This window comes from Poecilia reticulata, chromosome 6 (assembly GCF_904066995.2).
Source record: "Poecilia reticulata chromosome 6, P_reticulata-male-v2, whole genome shotgun sequence".
Classification (NCBI taxonomy): domain Eukaryota; kingdom Metazoa; phylum Chordata; class Actinopteri; order Cyprinodontiformes; family Poeciliidae; genus Poecilia; species Poecilia reticulata.
This window is the reverse complement of record NC_088835.1, coordinates 12,495,521-12,510,801: the sequence shown is the minus strand read 5'-3', so window position 1 is coordinate 12,510,801 and position 15,281 is coordinate 12,495,521. Positions and strand designations below refer to the sequence as shown.

At 41.5% G+C, this 15,281-nt stretch overlaps 1 protein-coding gene across 2 annotated transcripts; it reads right to left on the bottom strand.

The window, feature by feature from the left end:
* Nucleotides 1-3,770: 3,770 nt before the first annotated feature.
* Nucleotides 3,771-15,194, bottom strand: frs2b (fibroblast growth factor receptor substrate 2b). Of its 2 annotated transcripts, XM_008411816.2 has the most exons (7): nt 13,274-15,194; nt 9,824-9,895; nt 9,661-9,752; nt 7,398-7,584; nt 5,478-5,612; nt 5,191-5,354; nt 3,771-5,076 (listed from the first exon to the last, which is right to left on the bottom strand). In XM_008411816.2, exons 3-7 carry the CDS (start codon nt 9,724-9,726, stop codon nt 4,027-4,029), a joined length of 1,602 nt encoding a protein of 533 aa, XP_008410038.1. In that variant the 5' UTR covers nt 9,727-9,752; nt 9,824-9,895; nt 13,274-15,194; the 3' UTR covers nt 3,771-4,026. The 2 variants fall into 2 exon arrangements, with proteins under 2 accessions (XP_008410038.1, XP_017160930.1); XM_017305441.2 differs by lacking the exons at nt 9,661-9,752; nt 9,824-9,895; nt 13,274-15,194 and adding an exon at nt 6,177-6,209 and having other exon boundaries at nt 7,398-7,469.
* Nucleotides 15,195-15,281: the final 87 nt, after the last annotated feature.

Genomic DNA, 15,281 nt, shown 5'->3' with positions numbered 1-15,281 from the left:
ATAGTTTAGAAACTCTTCTCAGGGACAAAGTCCAGAAGTCAGACTATATAAATTAAAATAAGCTGCCTGTATTGAAACGATATTCTTTTAGCTATTTTAATGAGTGGGTGTGAAACTGTTTAAACTAAAAAAAAATAAAAAATTATTCATTCATTCAATAATAATAATAATAATAATAATAATAATAATAATAATAATAATAATAATGATGATGATGATGATGATTCATTTTGTCTTCCTGAAGGTTCATCCAAAAGTAGTTTAAAAAGTTTGTACCAAACGAAACCCAGCAGATTGTACGGAGTCATTACTACAGCATTCACTCCCTCTGACCAGCAGGGGGCGACAGTAAGTCGCTTGTGTTGAGTTGTTGACTTTACAGCAGTCCCTCATACAGAGCATGCATGTAGCGACAGTGGAGAAGAAGAACTCCCCTCTGCCAGGAAGAAACCTCCAGCAGCCATCTGCCATGACCGACTGGAGGTGAGAGAAGACAGAGCAGAGACACAACAACAGGTCAACTGATCCAGGAGAACTTTTCATGTTCATGGAAATGAAAAGGAGAGGGAGAACGGTTAGGTGATGGCAGCATCATGTCAGCCAATTCCCTTTTCCAGGAAGCAGCCACAGCTAATCAACGCTTAACCAGGTGTAGCTTGTATGGAGAGAAAAGCAACTGAGAAAACAAAAGGCTTAGTTTCTAACTCAACTTTTCAGTTTCAAAATGTTTAGTTTCTAACTAAATGTTTAGTTAGAAACATTTAGTTAGAAACTAAATGTTTCTAACTAAATGAAACATTTAGTTTCATTTAGTTAGAAATGAAACTAAATCATTTCTAACTAACTAAACAACTAACTAGTTTCTAACTAAACATTTAGTTTCTAACTAAATGTTTAGTTAGAAACTAAACATTTCTCCCAGTTATCTCCAGTGTTTAAAGTTGTCCAGGATGTTTAATGTTGTCCCAAAATTTAATTTTATCTCCAGTGCATTGAAGGACAATATTAAGACATTGTCCTTCTGGAATGTATCTGGTATGTATCTGGAATGTTTTACTTTATCTCCAATGTTTAACACAAAAGGAAACTTTTCTGGAGATGAAATTTGAAATCTGATAAACATTGGCAATAATGTTAGACCTCAAGGATAATGTTAAGCATGGTCCTTGATTAAATAAAAAATCAGGGACAACTTTAAATATCCTGGATATTAAATGCTAAACATAGGAGATCAAGTTTAACATCCCGGATGGCATTAAACAGCCATGATAACACTGAATGTTAAACTTTATAGATAGACATTGGGGGCAACTTTATTTTTCACACAATTTATTAATTTGATTTCAAGTCTGCAGATCTTGGAACATTAAAGTGTTTTTAATTTTAAAAAATCTACATAAGTTCAGTAACAAAGTTCTACCTTTTTCCTGTACAACTCTGAAATTAGTAATTCAGTTATTGTAACATGTGTATTGTAGAAGTCCACAATAGCTAGGGAAAATCATCCGTTTATCCCAGAGTGTAATGGTTAAACACAAATTAAAAAGAATTTATCTGCGTACATTGGCAAGGAGTTGGTAATTATTCTATGGCTGTATGTCCGATTGTTATTTAAATTATTACTACTATTATATATCCGTAGATTTTTCTTGTCTTATGAGTTAGTTTGTGACCATTTTGTCTATGTATTATAGTTTATTTGTTGGTCTTTAGCACTGCATATCGAAGAGGAACATAAATATTATAACAAATTTTTTTTTTGATAATTAAGGCACTGTAAGCAATGAGAAAAAGATGGGATAAAATACATGTTCTTCCTACTCCTTTTCAATCAGAAAAGGAGTGGAAAGCCAATTATTTTGTTGGTTATGTGTGTATGATTTTTTTTTCTGTCCTACATATTGCTTGTTTTTAAAAACCTGTTTGAAATAAATCAAATATTTGTTAATTTGAGTAAGCTAGCAGCACTTACAGAATAGTGCTGCTATCATTATTTGTGTGCTAGAAGTGAGCTAAGGTGGAATAATTTGTTTGTGCCAGGTTGTAAATATTTATGTTGAAGCAGGTCAAAGAGAATTCAGTGCTGTAAAGGCAGTTCATTCATGGAGACGCCCATTGTTGCTCTCATAAAACGATTATGACTTTTCATTTCAAACGGATAGGATATTCTGATGAAGGAAGTGTTTGTGGTTTTGTCGTGTACATGTATAAAATGTTCCAGTGCCATGCTAAACATAACTCCTAAGCTTCCACTTCAGTCTCGTCACATCAGAAAATGTTATTCAATGATACATTTAACATTAACACAACCTGCTGTAGTTTTCGGCTTGTACACATCACGGTAGAAGTTTTAGACGCGTAGCACCGACAGATAGACGTGGCTATCTATCTGTGCTATGGTAGGGACATCTGACGAGGTAGTATACAGATAGTCAGAACACCGTTCTTCCTATGCGACAGCAGCAGCTGATCGCCGTGACAACAATGAAGGGAGGAGAGAGATGCGCATTTTGTTGCTGAAAAAACTATTTTGAGTTTCTGTCGCCAAGTCCGATTATTATAAGCAGTTTAGGGGGTGGTTTTTCTAAAGTCACTTGCAAATTTAATGAGTCGCGGGCTGCGCTTTTTTGGGCTTGTTTTTGAATGTGATTGGGTTTTGAAATAAGCAGAGACATATAATAAGCCCCAGAATTTGTCTGACAACCAGTTAGTTTTAGTCAGGCTCTTCCCGTCCATCATTTTCCGGGTGATCCGTCCCGCTGTGTTTTCATGTCAAATTAATATATTTGTTGTGAACGACGTCGAGCTTCGCGTTCCGGATCCTCGTGAATTAATGTGTATGTAGAGTTGCACAACTAAACACCATTATAATCGTTAATTGTCAAATCTGTGCAGCGGGCCATCTGAGTTGAGGAGCCGCAGGAGGAGCGCTGTGAACTGCGCTGTGACAGCAAACGCAGGGCCGTATACGCAGAATCTGGAGGCTGGGACAGGGAGGGGGGGTTCCAGATAATAATGTAACACACAAAAACATGCAAAAATTACAAAAGTTTTTTTTGTACTGTTGTAACAAACAATCTCCCCTTCAGTTCAATGTTATAAGTACAGACGCATAGTTGATGTTACCATCTTGCATAAATTGCAATTAACTTTTGGCAAAGCTCATTGTATTTTTCACAGGTGGTGGAACATTATTGTCAACATCTGGTCAACGTAAAAATGTTAACTTTTAATGTAACTTACTTTTTCAAGGAGTAATCAGTAATCCGATTAAAATTACTTTTTCAAAAATAACTATGCCATCACTGTACATAACACATTGCTGTGATAATGCTGCAGTGTGAAGATGTGCGATGATGTTGTGAGGTCAAAGGATGAAAGATGTGGGACCACGATGCTGGTCTTCTGGTTCTGGTCTGATCTTCATCCCCAGAACCAAATATGGAGAAGGAGCATTTCAGTTTCTATACACCACAAATCAGGAACAAACATCCAGAAAATTGTAAAACAGCTGAAATACTGAGTTTCTTAAGATCTAGACTAAAAACCCACCTGCTTAGTTGCTTTTGAAACATTATAAATGAAACACTGACCAACATTTTGATGTTTAACGATGGCACTTAGAAAAATGTAATGTTTTAATTGTCGATTTTTGTGTTTTTATGATGTAAAGTACTTTGAACTGCTTTTTTGTTGAATTGTGCTATACAAATAAACTCAATTAGTGTGTGAAAATGACGATGGTGATAGAAGAGGCGAGGCGCTCGAAAGCGAGTACAAATAAAAGCAGACATTTATTGTCAGATCTACTGTACATGTGTCATCTTACAGCAGCACAGTGACTCGTACAAAAGGATAACTGGAATGTTTGTTCAGTAATACTGACGTGTACCATATAATGAAAGCAGTTTGTTACATCATGATCATCAGAGGTATTACATCTGCTATAGTACCAGTCCACCTCCTCAGGTGGACAGCTCCTGTCTGAGTGGAGTCCATGCACGGCTCCGTGCCTACCGCAGAAAGTCATGCGGCACTCTTAGTGGGAAGCTCCGTGCTGTTGTGTCTCGTCTTGCGAGACGTGCCGTCGTCTCGCGGCCGTGCTTTCTGCAGGCTAGACATGGCGGCGGTGCGCTCAATATCGATGAGAGCGTACATCTCGGTGCGCCGTGTTGGCGTGGTCGGGGGCAGCGGGGAGGTGGGGGTGCGAGGCGTGTGGGGGTTGCTGCCGTCCGATGTACCCTTGTGTCCGCCGCCACCGCCGCTGTCCATTTCCACCTCAATGTAGTTCAGAGTTTTAGGTGGCTCCATGTGGCCCGGCAGCGGCGGCCGGCGGAAGTCGAAGTTAAAAATGGTCGGACCGTCGGTGCGTCGGCGGGCCGTGTCGGGCCGGTGCGCGCTGAGCGGCGCAGTCACGTTCTCTGTGTTGACGTAGTTGTGCGAGGGCTCGAGGACAGCGGACAGCGGGTGGGAATAGGAGTGCTGCAGAAGGCTGTGGGTGGTGTGGTGGTTGTATCCGTTGAGCGACGGTGTTTTCAGACCGCCGTCAGCGCTCTCCTCCTCCTCGGCGCTCGGCTTCCTCGCCTCCCAAACCGGCGGCAATGCCGGAAGGTTTTCATAGTCCAGCAGAGCCGTGCGCCGCTGGGCTGAGTTGTTGACATTCTGCAAGTCGGGGGTTAGGGGAGGCGGGCGGTGGCGACGGGGAGCCGTGGCGGGGTTGGAGGAGGACCCATTGGAGTGCGGGGTTGGTGGCTCTGCCAGGGTAGGGGTTGGGATGGGGCCGTTAGTCTCTTGGAGCTCGGCGGCCTCCTGCAGCTCCTGTTGCCTCTTTTTCTCCATCTGCTGCTTCTGAACAGGTGTGGGGCCGAGCACAAAGCGCACCCCCTGAGGCTCCAGCAGAACCTGGGGCTCCGGCTGGGGCGCGGGGGGCACGGGCTCCACACGGGCCCTGGGAGGAGGCGGCGGGGTTGGAGGACACTGAGACTGTGGTGAGGTGGGGCTCTCCAGGGGGGTGACGACAGTGAGCGGGCTGGGCTGGTCCTCCAGGAGCCCCGTGGTGTTCACATAGGTGTGCACCTGCAACACAGAAAGCAGCGGCATCAGCATCAACCATATCAGGTCCACTTCTCGCAAGAAAAAGGAGAACTTCAGGTTCTGTCTGAAGTGAATGTTAATAGGCACTCATCTTACCGCCTCGTCAGCCACAAGCAGCGGGTGTGTGGACTCCTCTCCCACAGACGGCAGCCGGGTGCTGGCCACAGATGGGTGACGGGTGGATGGGTGAGACGGTGTCTCTCCCACTGAGGGCAGCCGACTCACCCCATTGGGCACCGTAGGTACCGAGTAACCCAGAGCTGCAGCCAAAAGACAACACCACACCCGTTTAACAGTACCATATGACCTCTGACATGCAAAAGCAGAAGTAGTCATTTCCTGATTACAGGACTTATCAGATTACAGTTGGTGGATGTGCGCACCTGCGGGTGTGAGCGCCCCCTGCTGGTTGGGGTCCAGCACTGCCTCTTCCACCACACTGATGCTGTGATTGTGCATCACCTCCTGCAGCATGTTGAAGATCTCTTCAGCTCGAGAGCACTTGAAGGCAAATATACCTGCAGGCACAGAAAGATAGCAGAAAATGAGACGGTGATTTCACCACAGAGGGTGGAGAAACAGAAATCACAACACACACATGTCTGCGTTTAACTGGAGGAGACAAAGAACAGGAAGAGTAGGAGCTTTGAGATGATTGGTTAGCTGACTGGAGCTCATAGGAACATATAACAAGAATCCATGTGGTAATCCACACCCGCCTTCCTATATGAGACCGAACAGAACCTGTTCAAGTCCGTAGAAAGCAGCTGGGAAATGGATTCTGTTGATCTTCCTATTGTCACCATCTAAACTCCAGTTTATAGTTTGACATGAATCAAATCCCTTAGCCCAACACTCCAAGTGGTCAGACAGGAGGACAACCTAAAGATCCATATGACAACTGAGCAACAATAAGACAACTGACAGATGATGTGAAGTTGGTCTCTACACCTGAGAGACAAGGTGGAGGGAAAAGACAGGAAACACACAGGTGTGGGGGACACGGCACAAGCACAATTATTGATCCCTGTGTATTCACAGCATAATCAATACCGATCACCCCCATCTGGTCTGAGACTTACCGACCCCTTCCTAACCCTGAGCAGCCCGTGGTCCTGAGAGCGTGTACGAGGAGAGACACAGTGCAACTTTAACCTCAACATTTTCCACTTCAACATTCTTTCCCAGGTTTTCTCGTCGCCTCCTCCCACAGCTCCAATGTGGAGCAAAAATCAGCTGCCAGCTAATTTGGAAGATGCGGAGATCCAAAAAAAACATTTTCTAAGAGCTGGAGGTACAAATTGCTCTGATGTATTTGTTGGGGTGTGTCAATAATTAGTCTGCAATCACATCATAATGTAATCAAATCAGATTTCCACCACTGCTATTCATCCAAACATGCTGCGAGAATAAAATAGTGGTTTTATATAATCGGATGTTTCAAATCATCATCAGCTGTATTAAAGACACAAATAGGTCCATAGAAAGATAATTTAAGAAAATTATACACCAAATATATTAGGTGTACTTTTTTGATGAGGAAACTGATAAAAGTGTAACCAAAAGGGTGGAGCTTGTCGTGACAGAGCTCTCTGCTCCTCCTCATCATTTAGAAAGATTGAAAAGGAGAATGCAACTGATAGGATATGGCTGTGTTTTGTAAGAACATTTCAAGTTTGGGGAAGTCATGTTGGATTATTACAGTAAGAAAAAACTCTGGAGCTCACCGGAGCACAAAGTGAAGAGCTTCAGCAGCAACATCAGGTTAACTGGATACCTGAACATTGTTTATTTTGTGCTACTGGATCTCCAACACTTTGTACTACAGAGTGTTTGGAAACTTTGATAGCTAGTGATGCTACAGGTGCCATCTCATCTCACTTAAGGAAAATGATGAACAATGAAACTTTTAGTATAAACACTCAGAATCAAAAGTGAACAGCATCTTTAGATATTTAAGCTTTTAAAACAATGTTGAACATCAAAAGTCCTTGGTTGGGTTGTCTCTAATTGCTATGATTGGGCAGTAGGGGGCAACATGTCACTCTGAAATGTTAGTGTAGCTCTTTGAGACAATACGAGTCTTTCCTAACTCTACTGCGGGACCTCTGTTCCTTCTTTAGACCTCCTGCGTCTAAAGAAACCCCTAAACATCTGGAATCATCTTTATGTCAAGTAAAACAGATACAAGACTTTCTACAAAACACAGAACCATAAGATTCTTCTGCACAGTACAAATTTTCACATGTAAAAGAAACCGACTGAGACAGGTTTGTTCTGATTGGTTTATCTGACAGACGCACCTTGGCCGGTCTGGCAGCGACGGCCGCTCTCGAAGGAGAACAGGTTGGAGTCATAGCCGTAGCGCCGCAGGCACAGGTAGGGCCACCTGACGTCGTCACGGCGATGTGTGTGGAGGACGAGCTCGGATTCGGTCAGCTCCATCACGCCTGAGCCCAGCTCGTTCCCATCGTCGTCCACATTGATCACCTGGCAGTGGAAAAACACATGCAAGGTTGTAACTTTACAAAGCTGAGCAGTTCTAGCATCCAGCGATGTAACAGAAACAAACACAAAGAAAATGTGATTATCATGTTGATTTGTTGCAGAACTCCACATCAGATAGTTGTATTTATTTTGTTTTGAGGATATGTCATCTGAACATGAAGGAGAAAATCCGTTGAAGCTTTTTGAGCTGACACCAGTTCATATTAAATGACTCAATGGCTATCGAATACATTAACACAGCAGGCAAAAGCGATCCAAATCAGAGTTTTTTTTTTGTCCATATCAGACTTTCTCATGGCAGTCTAAAAGGTCCAATTCTGATCTTTAGACACACACAAAAAAAATCTAATTTGTGACACTTCTATTTATGGTGCTAAATACAGATAAGCATCCGATTGTTTTCAAAGCGTCTGCAGTGTGCATGGTAAAGTCATGAGACGAGTGTTCAGAGAGTCCCTGACATGTAAGGTGTTCCTGAACAATCTGAAATTATAAAAGAGGCCTGTCTGCCTGAAGCACATCACATCACAATCCCATCATGTCTGGCTCTGACTACACATCTGATTGGTCCCAACACAGAAGGCAGTGAGACAGGTGGGAGGCTTACAGTCAACGCACCCAGACAAACCAGAGCCTGATACTCCAGTTCCTGTCAAAAGTGGAAACTATGTTGATCAACAGAACTGAAACCCTGACCTGTATCTGATTCACTGAATATGTTTGAGCTCAGATAAAAGATGAGGTTTGGCAGAAATGGCGGTCAACACTTTCTTTGCAAGTTGTTGTATCGGAGCTGCTGAAGTTTAAACCAGGGGTTTGACTTGTGTAACGTGAACGATGAGGCAATGTACAAAGGGAGTTTTTGGTTGCATGTTCGCAGAGGGCTGGACAATAAATCAATAAAAATATATCTTGCGATGAGACACATGTTCAATATCAATAGATGATGCATCTGATGGAGCACTAAATATATTGAATATTCACTGAACTCCAATCCAGAACCGCACAGCTTTCTGGCAAATGTAGGCAGAGGGTAGGCTTTAGCTGCTCAATCTCTCAAGACTAAGTAAGGTGGCATCAACTAACTCACTCCTCGGTTACCTAGCAACAACCTGTTAAGTAACTTGTGCAGCAGCAGTTTCAGGTTTCACTGCTGTCTCTAAAACCACTTAAGCAATGGCAGGGAGAGAAAACTGCAGAGAAACAACAGCAGAGATTATGCCAACCGTCTGGCAGCATTTCACATATTCAAAACAAAAAACTAATCAATAATTACAGATCTTGACCGATATGAAATGCTTATGTCATGATAAGTTTTTCAGCCATATCGTCCGGTCCTATACAGAACTACAATCTGAAAGGGACTCCACCTTTGACACATTAGCGATGATGTAACCTTTGTCCATCAGTTTCATTGTTTAAACCCAAAAATATAGCAAATAAAAATTTGTTTCTAAAAGGTTGAGTAACTTTAAAAAGGTTGAGGAATCTCAAACTTTTTAAAAGTTAATTTTTTTCCATCACCAAACACTTTCACAGTCATCTGAGGGACGTAAATGAAAGTAGAGGGACACCATGCGAAGAATATTGGTTACTAATTCAAATCCAAAATATAAATGCTGAGGTAGCTCAAAAGCAGCCTGTGTGAACCATCGGGGTCAACGGCTCTAAGCTGCAGCTTGTGTAAAGATCGTCTGAACTCCAAAGGCGTCAAACACGCTAAATCATCCACAGACGAAGAACATCGGATGTCAGGAGCAGAACTGAAGTAACTCCATGTTTGCTGGTTCAACATGACTTGTCACAGCTACTTCCTTTGCGCTAATCAGCTGTTAATGCAGGAAAACCGATTTATAACGCCGCTCCATTAACGAATCAGCTCCAGGTGACTCACCTGCTCTATCCACCTAATAATGAGAACAGCTTAAACATGTCTGGCTCTCACTGGTAGAACAGGAGAGAAGGAACCGCGGGTTGTGAAATAAGACCGTGGGACGGTCATTAGTGAGTAAGTGAGGGCGTGGGCGGGGAGGCGGGCAGGTAGAGGCAGGAACTCACCTTGAATTTACTCTGATGATTATCTGGAACTGACTCTTTCTCTGGACAGCTTAAGCAGCTACCCATGGCTTCTTCAGAGCACCATCTGACGTCTGGAACAGAGGAAGCCTTTAGTGGGGAACCTGAGAGGCCAATCTGAGCGTCATGCTGCTAGGGAACTCACCTAGATCCAGCCTCCAGCAGCTCTGCTTCCATCATCAGAGCTTTCGTGGGTCTGCAGGGAGGAACAGCAGCTCTGCGCATCAAACCGGGACAGAATTGTTTCAGTAATGGGACATTCCTCACCCAGTCCGATTCTTTTTCTTATAATTCAGTTCTGTCCATTTTCAGAAAGCCTTTTAAGAATAAATCTTGTCAGAGACCAAGACAAAAAAAAAATGCTGCAAATTCCGCATGCAAGCCAACAACATTTATGTTGAGTTTCAGCATAAATTAAAAAGGTGAATCAAATCTGGAACAACATTTAATCTTACTGCCGTTTAATATCAACACCACATACTAAATACAGCACAATCATTGTTGGGGTTTTTAATGTTTATAAATCATGTTTATAAATCTATCAGAAATCAACTGAACGGGACTGCAGTGATAATTCACAAATAAATCCTGAATGAAACACTGTTTGCAACTCATAAACTCTGTAGGGTTATTGAACACGTCAGCTGCCGTTTAGAAATCCTGACTAAAGTGCTGTTTTTCACTCCTTCCATAAGTCTGTCAGGTGTTTAATCAGTTGGTGTTTGTTAATAGGAGCAGAATAAAGCAGAATTTCGATCATCTGTATACAAGAACTGCTAGGGGCGTGCATTCAAAAACAAAGAATGATTTTCTTTAGAAACCCACAGGGAGCATCAAACTTTTACTGGAAGACCTGGTGGTTTACTGGTGGAATAGTGAGATGTCAAAATGGCTTTCTGGCCAGCCAGAGTTTAGATCAGATAGAGAAGTAGCAGACGCAGAGCTGCTGCGATAAAAACAAATTCAGCCTGTTAATTTCTCCCATCTCGTTACAAACTGATGCAGAATCTCCTCCGAAGTAAAATTTGAGAAGTTTCACAACATGTTCTTGAGTAGGTTTTTAAAACAAGACACCGGCCTGAAAATGTGCATATTTATCCCTAAGTGACAGACACGCAGGGAGTTTATGATCTGAGCCAGTTTCACCAGTAATGTGACGCTTAATTTTATTCTTACATTGCTTCAAAAGCAACATCCATGGATGGATTTTAGACTGGAGACATGTGCCAATCTAAAATGAATCTGGTCAAACAGACTATGTTTTCCGTGTATATCTAAGAGAAAGCAAAACCGAAATGAAGATTATTCATTTCATCTTAACAAGGGACAGTCTTCCTCACAGCTCTGATGCAGTGTGTCCTAGTTCATGTCTGTTTACCCAGATAGGATGAATATTTTAACAGCATCTTTAAGTTCTGCAGCTCTCAAACAGAGCAGAGACAACAAGAACGTGAATACATTTTCACTCATTCTGATCAAAGACTTTCTTGTTCCTTTTTCACCAGCTTAGTCGATGACTTCTGTCAAAGAGCAGCACTGAAACGACAACCACCAAAACCTACAAACAAACTGATGCACATGTAAACTAGAGCTGCACAACATTTTAAGATTGCAATTAGCATTGAAATGTGAATCTGAGCAACATCACAATCACAATTGGATCCAATATTTGGTAGGTTGTAGGGCAGCATAATATTAAGAAAATGTGAATTTGTAATACTTTTGCTGAATTTGATATAACAATATTGATTACTAATAACTCACATTTCTTCTCTGACCCTACACATCAGCTGAGGGCATTCACATCAGAGTCCCTGTAAACTGAGTGCTTTGTGCTCGTCTTATCTCACGTGCAATGCATTCAAACTCTTGATAAATCCAACTTCTTGGATTTACTTTCCCAGTGCTCTTCTCTCTGCTGACACAGATTTTAGTTACTGAGATCCACAGATTAGTGGCCATCATTTTCCTGGAGGAAAAGAATACTTACTTTAACAGGCACAAGTTTCCCTTTATCCAGTGATCAGGCGTCACCTCATAATCAATATGACCCTGCGTCCTGAACCTAGCTTTAAATTAGTCCTACAAACCTGAGCAGACAACCAACATTTAGCTCTTGTTATAACAATTTAATAATTAAAACTAAAACTACAAAAACTCAATTCGAAACATTTGTTAATTAATTCTGACAAACTTCTCAAATAAAAAGATCGAATTTTGAGCTGATGTCTTCCACTTCCCTGTCTCACCTGCATGAGAGCGTGTGATAAATGTCTGTCATGGAAGACCTTAGGGAAACTCCCTACAGGCTCCTCCTTCAAATCTTTCGGTTCCATTGATTATTTCAAGTGTACACAGCATTTAAGGCTAATCGACTTTAGTCACATCTACAGAAAGCATCTGACTTACGGTAGCTCTGTCAGTATGAGTCAGTCTGCGGCTGCAGGTTGAGCTCCAGTCACTAGATTTGCCATTATGCTACCGGCGGTGTCGCCCCCTCAAAAGCAGCCTTTAATTTACCATTGCATCGTTTCAGTTTTCAAGAACTCTCAATAATAACTTAAACACACCCATGGTGTAATTATTATCCATCTCATTCATTCCTATTAGCGACATAATCAGGGCTTACTAAGTTTTCAACAAAACCACGTCTGAGTCACCTGAAAATAAGCGAATGTGTGCCAATTAATGTTCAAGTACCTAAATACATCAGCACATAACATTTCCGAGCAAATGCTTAAAATCTACAGTCCATAAAAAATGTGAAACAGTTTAATTTACATTCAGGGATTAACTGCAATAATATTCAATTTAAAAATAATACAACTTCAATACCTGTTACACAGCAGTATATGACCTATACTGCATGATGTTAGTTTGCACAACCATCATCATGCATCTTTATTGCAAAATGCAAAAGCATGTGTGATTATAAATAGAATCTAAATTGTAATCATATTTAAGTTTCTTTCTAATTATTTTCTCCTGCAAATATCACATAAAAAGTATTTACAATTCGTCAAAAACCTGTAAACAATTATATAAATCAACTCAAAAACAAAAAAAATAATATTACTCCCCCCCTTTAACTGACTGATACGCTCTCGTTTTAAATATTGGACCCAAATCCATAGCATCTGATTTGATCATAGATTATTGATTACATAAATAAAGTCAGGATTTTGAATTAAAAAGGTGCAGCTGTTTGTAGTTTCAGGTAGTTGACCAGGTCACCGAGACATTGCACCAACGCCTGATTGATCCATCACCTATGGATCAATCAGTCAGTAAATCAATCAATCAGCCAGCAGCTTTGAGTCACTGACAGGTTATTTATCAGTGGGGGTGTTCGGATTTTTTTTTCTATAATTGGTTTTGTCGGTGCAAATACACGATATGTTCCGTGTTTAGGTACCATTAAGTAGCCTCACTAGCCTTTGCTGGCCAGGTGGGACCAGTACACAAAGCTAGGTTAGTTTGAGGGATTCTGGTCACGCAGATGAAACTTCCCAGAGATGTTTCTGTAATGGCAGCTAGTAAGCAGCAGCTTCTTAGCAATAGCTAGTGAAATTAGGGTACTTTAGTTCAAACTCACCGGGGTAAGTCAGCGGAAGGACTTCCAGCATCCGAACCTTCTGGACCTCCGGATGGCGGAGAAGGAGCTATGTTCTGTCCGAGTCTTTTGGATCTCCAGCAGCTCGGTTCTGTCCGTCCAGAAAGCGTTAGCAGTTAGCAGCTAGCGTTCGCTGCTGGAGCGCCAAAAAACAATCACAACTTCTTTCAAAGGCCGCTAACGCTCCTCTTCACGGGAAATAAAGGACCAGAACCGGTCACAATCCATCAGGAGTCCGTAGTGGGTCGCTATGAGCTCCGAGGTTCCTTTGAAAAGAACTTTTTCTGCCTAAAAAATAAGTTTTGTGAACTCGCTAAATCTTTCCGCTGCTAGCTGTCTGTGGGGCTAAATCACTGCTCAACTTCCGGCTCTGCAGCGGCCTGAAGCGCATGCGCAGAGAGTAGGGTAAGGGCCTAGGACAAAACAGACTCACACAACAGAGACGCAATGACTCACAACAGACTTACTATAACACAAGGTAGACAGAATAAAACACAGCACTCTCGACATATCACAAATCAGACTTCTAATATCACAACATAGACTTAATAGCAGACAACAAATCAAGAATAACACACTACAGATTCACAATCACACACAAGAGTTAGTAATACAATGGTATTTCAAACAGACTCACAGTGTGACACAGCAGAAAAATACCACATAAACCCACATTAATATAATCGTCACAGACACACCAGAACAAAGGATTCACAATAACATGCAATATAACAGCTATCAACGTAACATACATCAGAAGCGCAACGACAAACAACAAACCAAACATGTGAGCCAAGCCTTTTCACATAACAGATGTGATGTACTTCTGCTAAATGTACTTTTACAACTCCTATGTGCAGGAGTGTGGTGTCATTACAGTTTTGCTGTTGTGCATTTCCATCATTTGTTTTATAATTGGTAAAGTGTTTTTGTAGTGTTACATCATTTTTACAGTGTTGTTCCAGGGAAAATTGCAAGGTGATACAATGTGTTGTAGATTGTTTTCCTATTAGTGTCGCATACTATTGTGGCATTATTGTAGTAGCTTTGCTGAGTTGTTACAGTGTTATCATGGCTTTGTTGTAGAAATAACACAGCATGGTAAATTTTTTGTTAGAGTAAGCTTACAGTATTGTTGCAGTGGTTTCACAGTGTTTTTTCAGGGTTGCTACCGTTCTACTGGAGCATTTTTGCCGTGCCAATGTGACGTTGCTAAGGAGTGGTTGCAGAGCTATTTCAGTGTTTTTACAGCATTTTCATTGCTGTTGCTTTGTTGATTCAGTGTTTTAGAGTTGTTGCAGTGTTTTTACAGTGTTGCGTTATTTGTGCAGCATTAGTGCTGCATTCTTAAAGTGTTAGGACCTTTTTGCAGTTTTGCTGCCGTGTTGCTTCGGAACAGCTGCAGGGATGCCGCAGTGTTGTTGTAGCGTTATAGTGCTGGTATACGATCTGTGCAGTTATGGTATAGCGTGTTTACAGTGTTGCATTTTTGTTGCAGATTTGTTCCTTTCTTGATATTGTTTATCAACTGTGGAGTTAATGTAACATTGTCAGTTGATAAATAGTTGCTGCAGTATTTTTCCAGTGCTGTTATGCAAATTTTGCAGTATTGATGCAGCATTGACAAAGTGTTGTTACATCAAGCTTACAGTGCTGAAGTGTTGCAAAGTTTTTCCAGTTTTATTTTTTCGGTTGATGTTATTTTTTATTTTAATGTAACATTTTATTATGGGTGTTATTACATTTCTTGCATCATTGTTTTGAAGTTGTTACGTAGCTGTTTCAGTGTTGCAAGATGGTTAAAGAGATGCTACAGTGATGTTAAGCGATTTTTGTAGTGTGGCTGCAGTGCAGTTACAGTGTTTTGGCACTTTGCGGGAGTGTTCTGCAGCATTGTGAAAATGCCGTAACCGTGTTTTTTGACATGTTGAGATGTTGATGCTGAGTTGTCTATTTTTATGTCTCTTGTTGGAGCAGATTTGAATCAGTT

Excerpts from the sequence above, each read along its gene's own strand:
- frs2b (XM_008411816.2), bottom strand. The coding sequence starts at position 9,726 with ATGGGTAGCTGCTTAAGCTGTCCAGAGAAAGAGTCAGTTCCAGATAAT. Across the intron at positions 5,355-5,477 it reads GGGGGCGCTCACACCCGCAG|CTCTGGGTTACTCGGTACCT; the intron begins GTGCGCACATCC and ends TTTTGGCTGCAG. Across the intron at positions 5,077-5,190 it reads TGCTTGTGGCTGACGAGGCG|GTGCACACCTATGTGAACAC; the intron begins GTAAGATGAGTG and ends TCTGTGTTGCAG.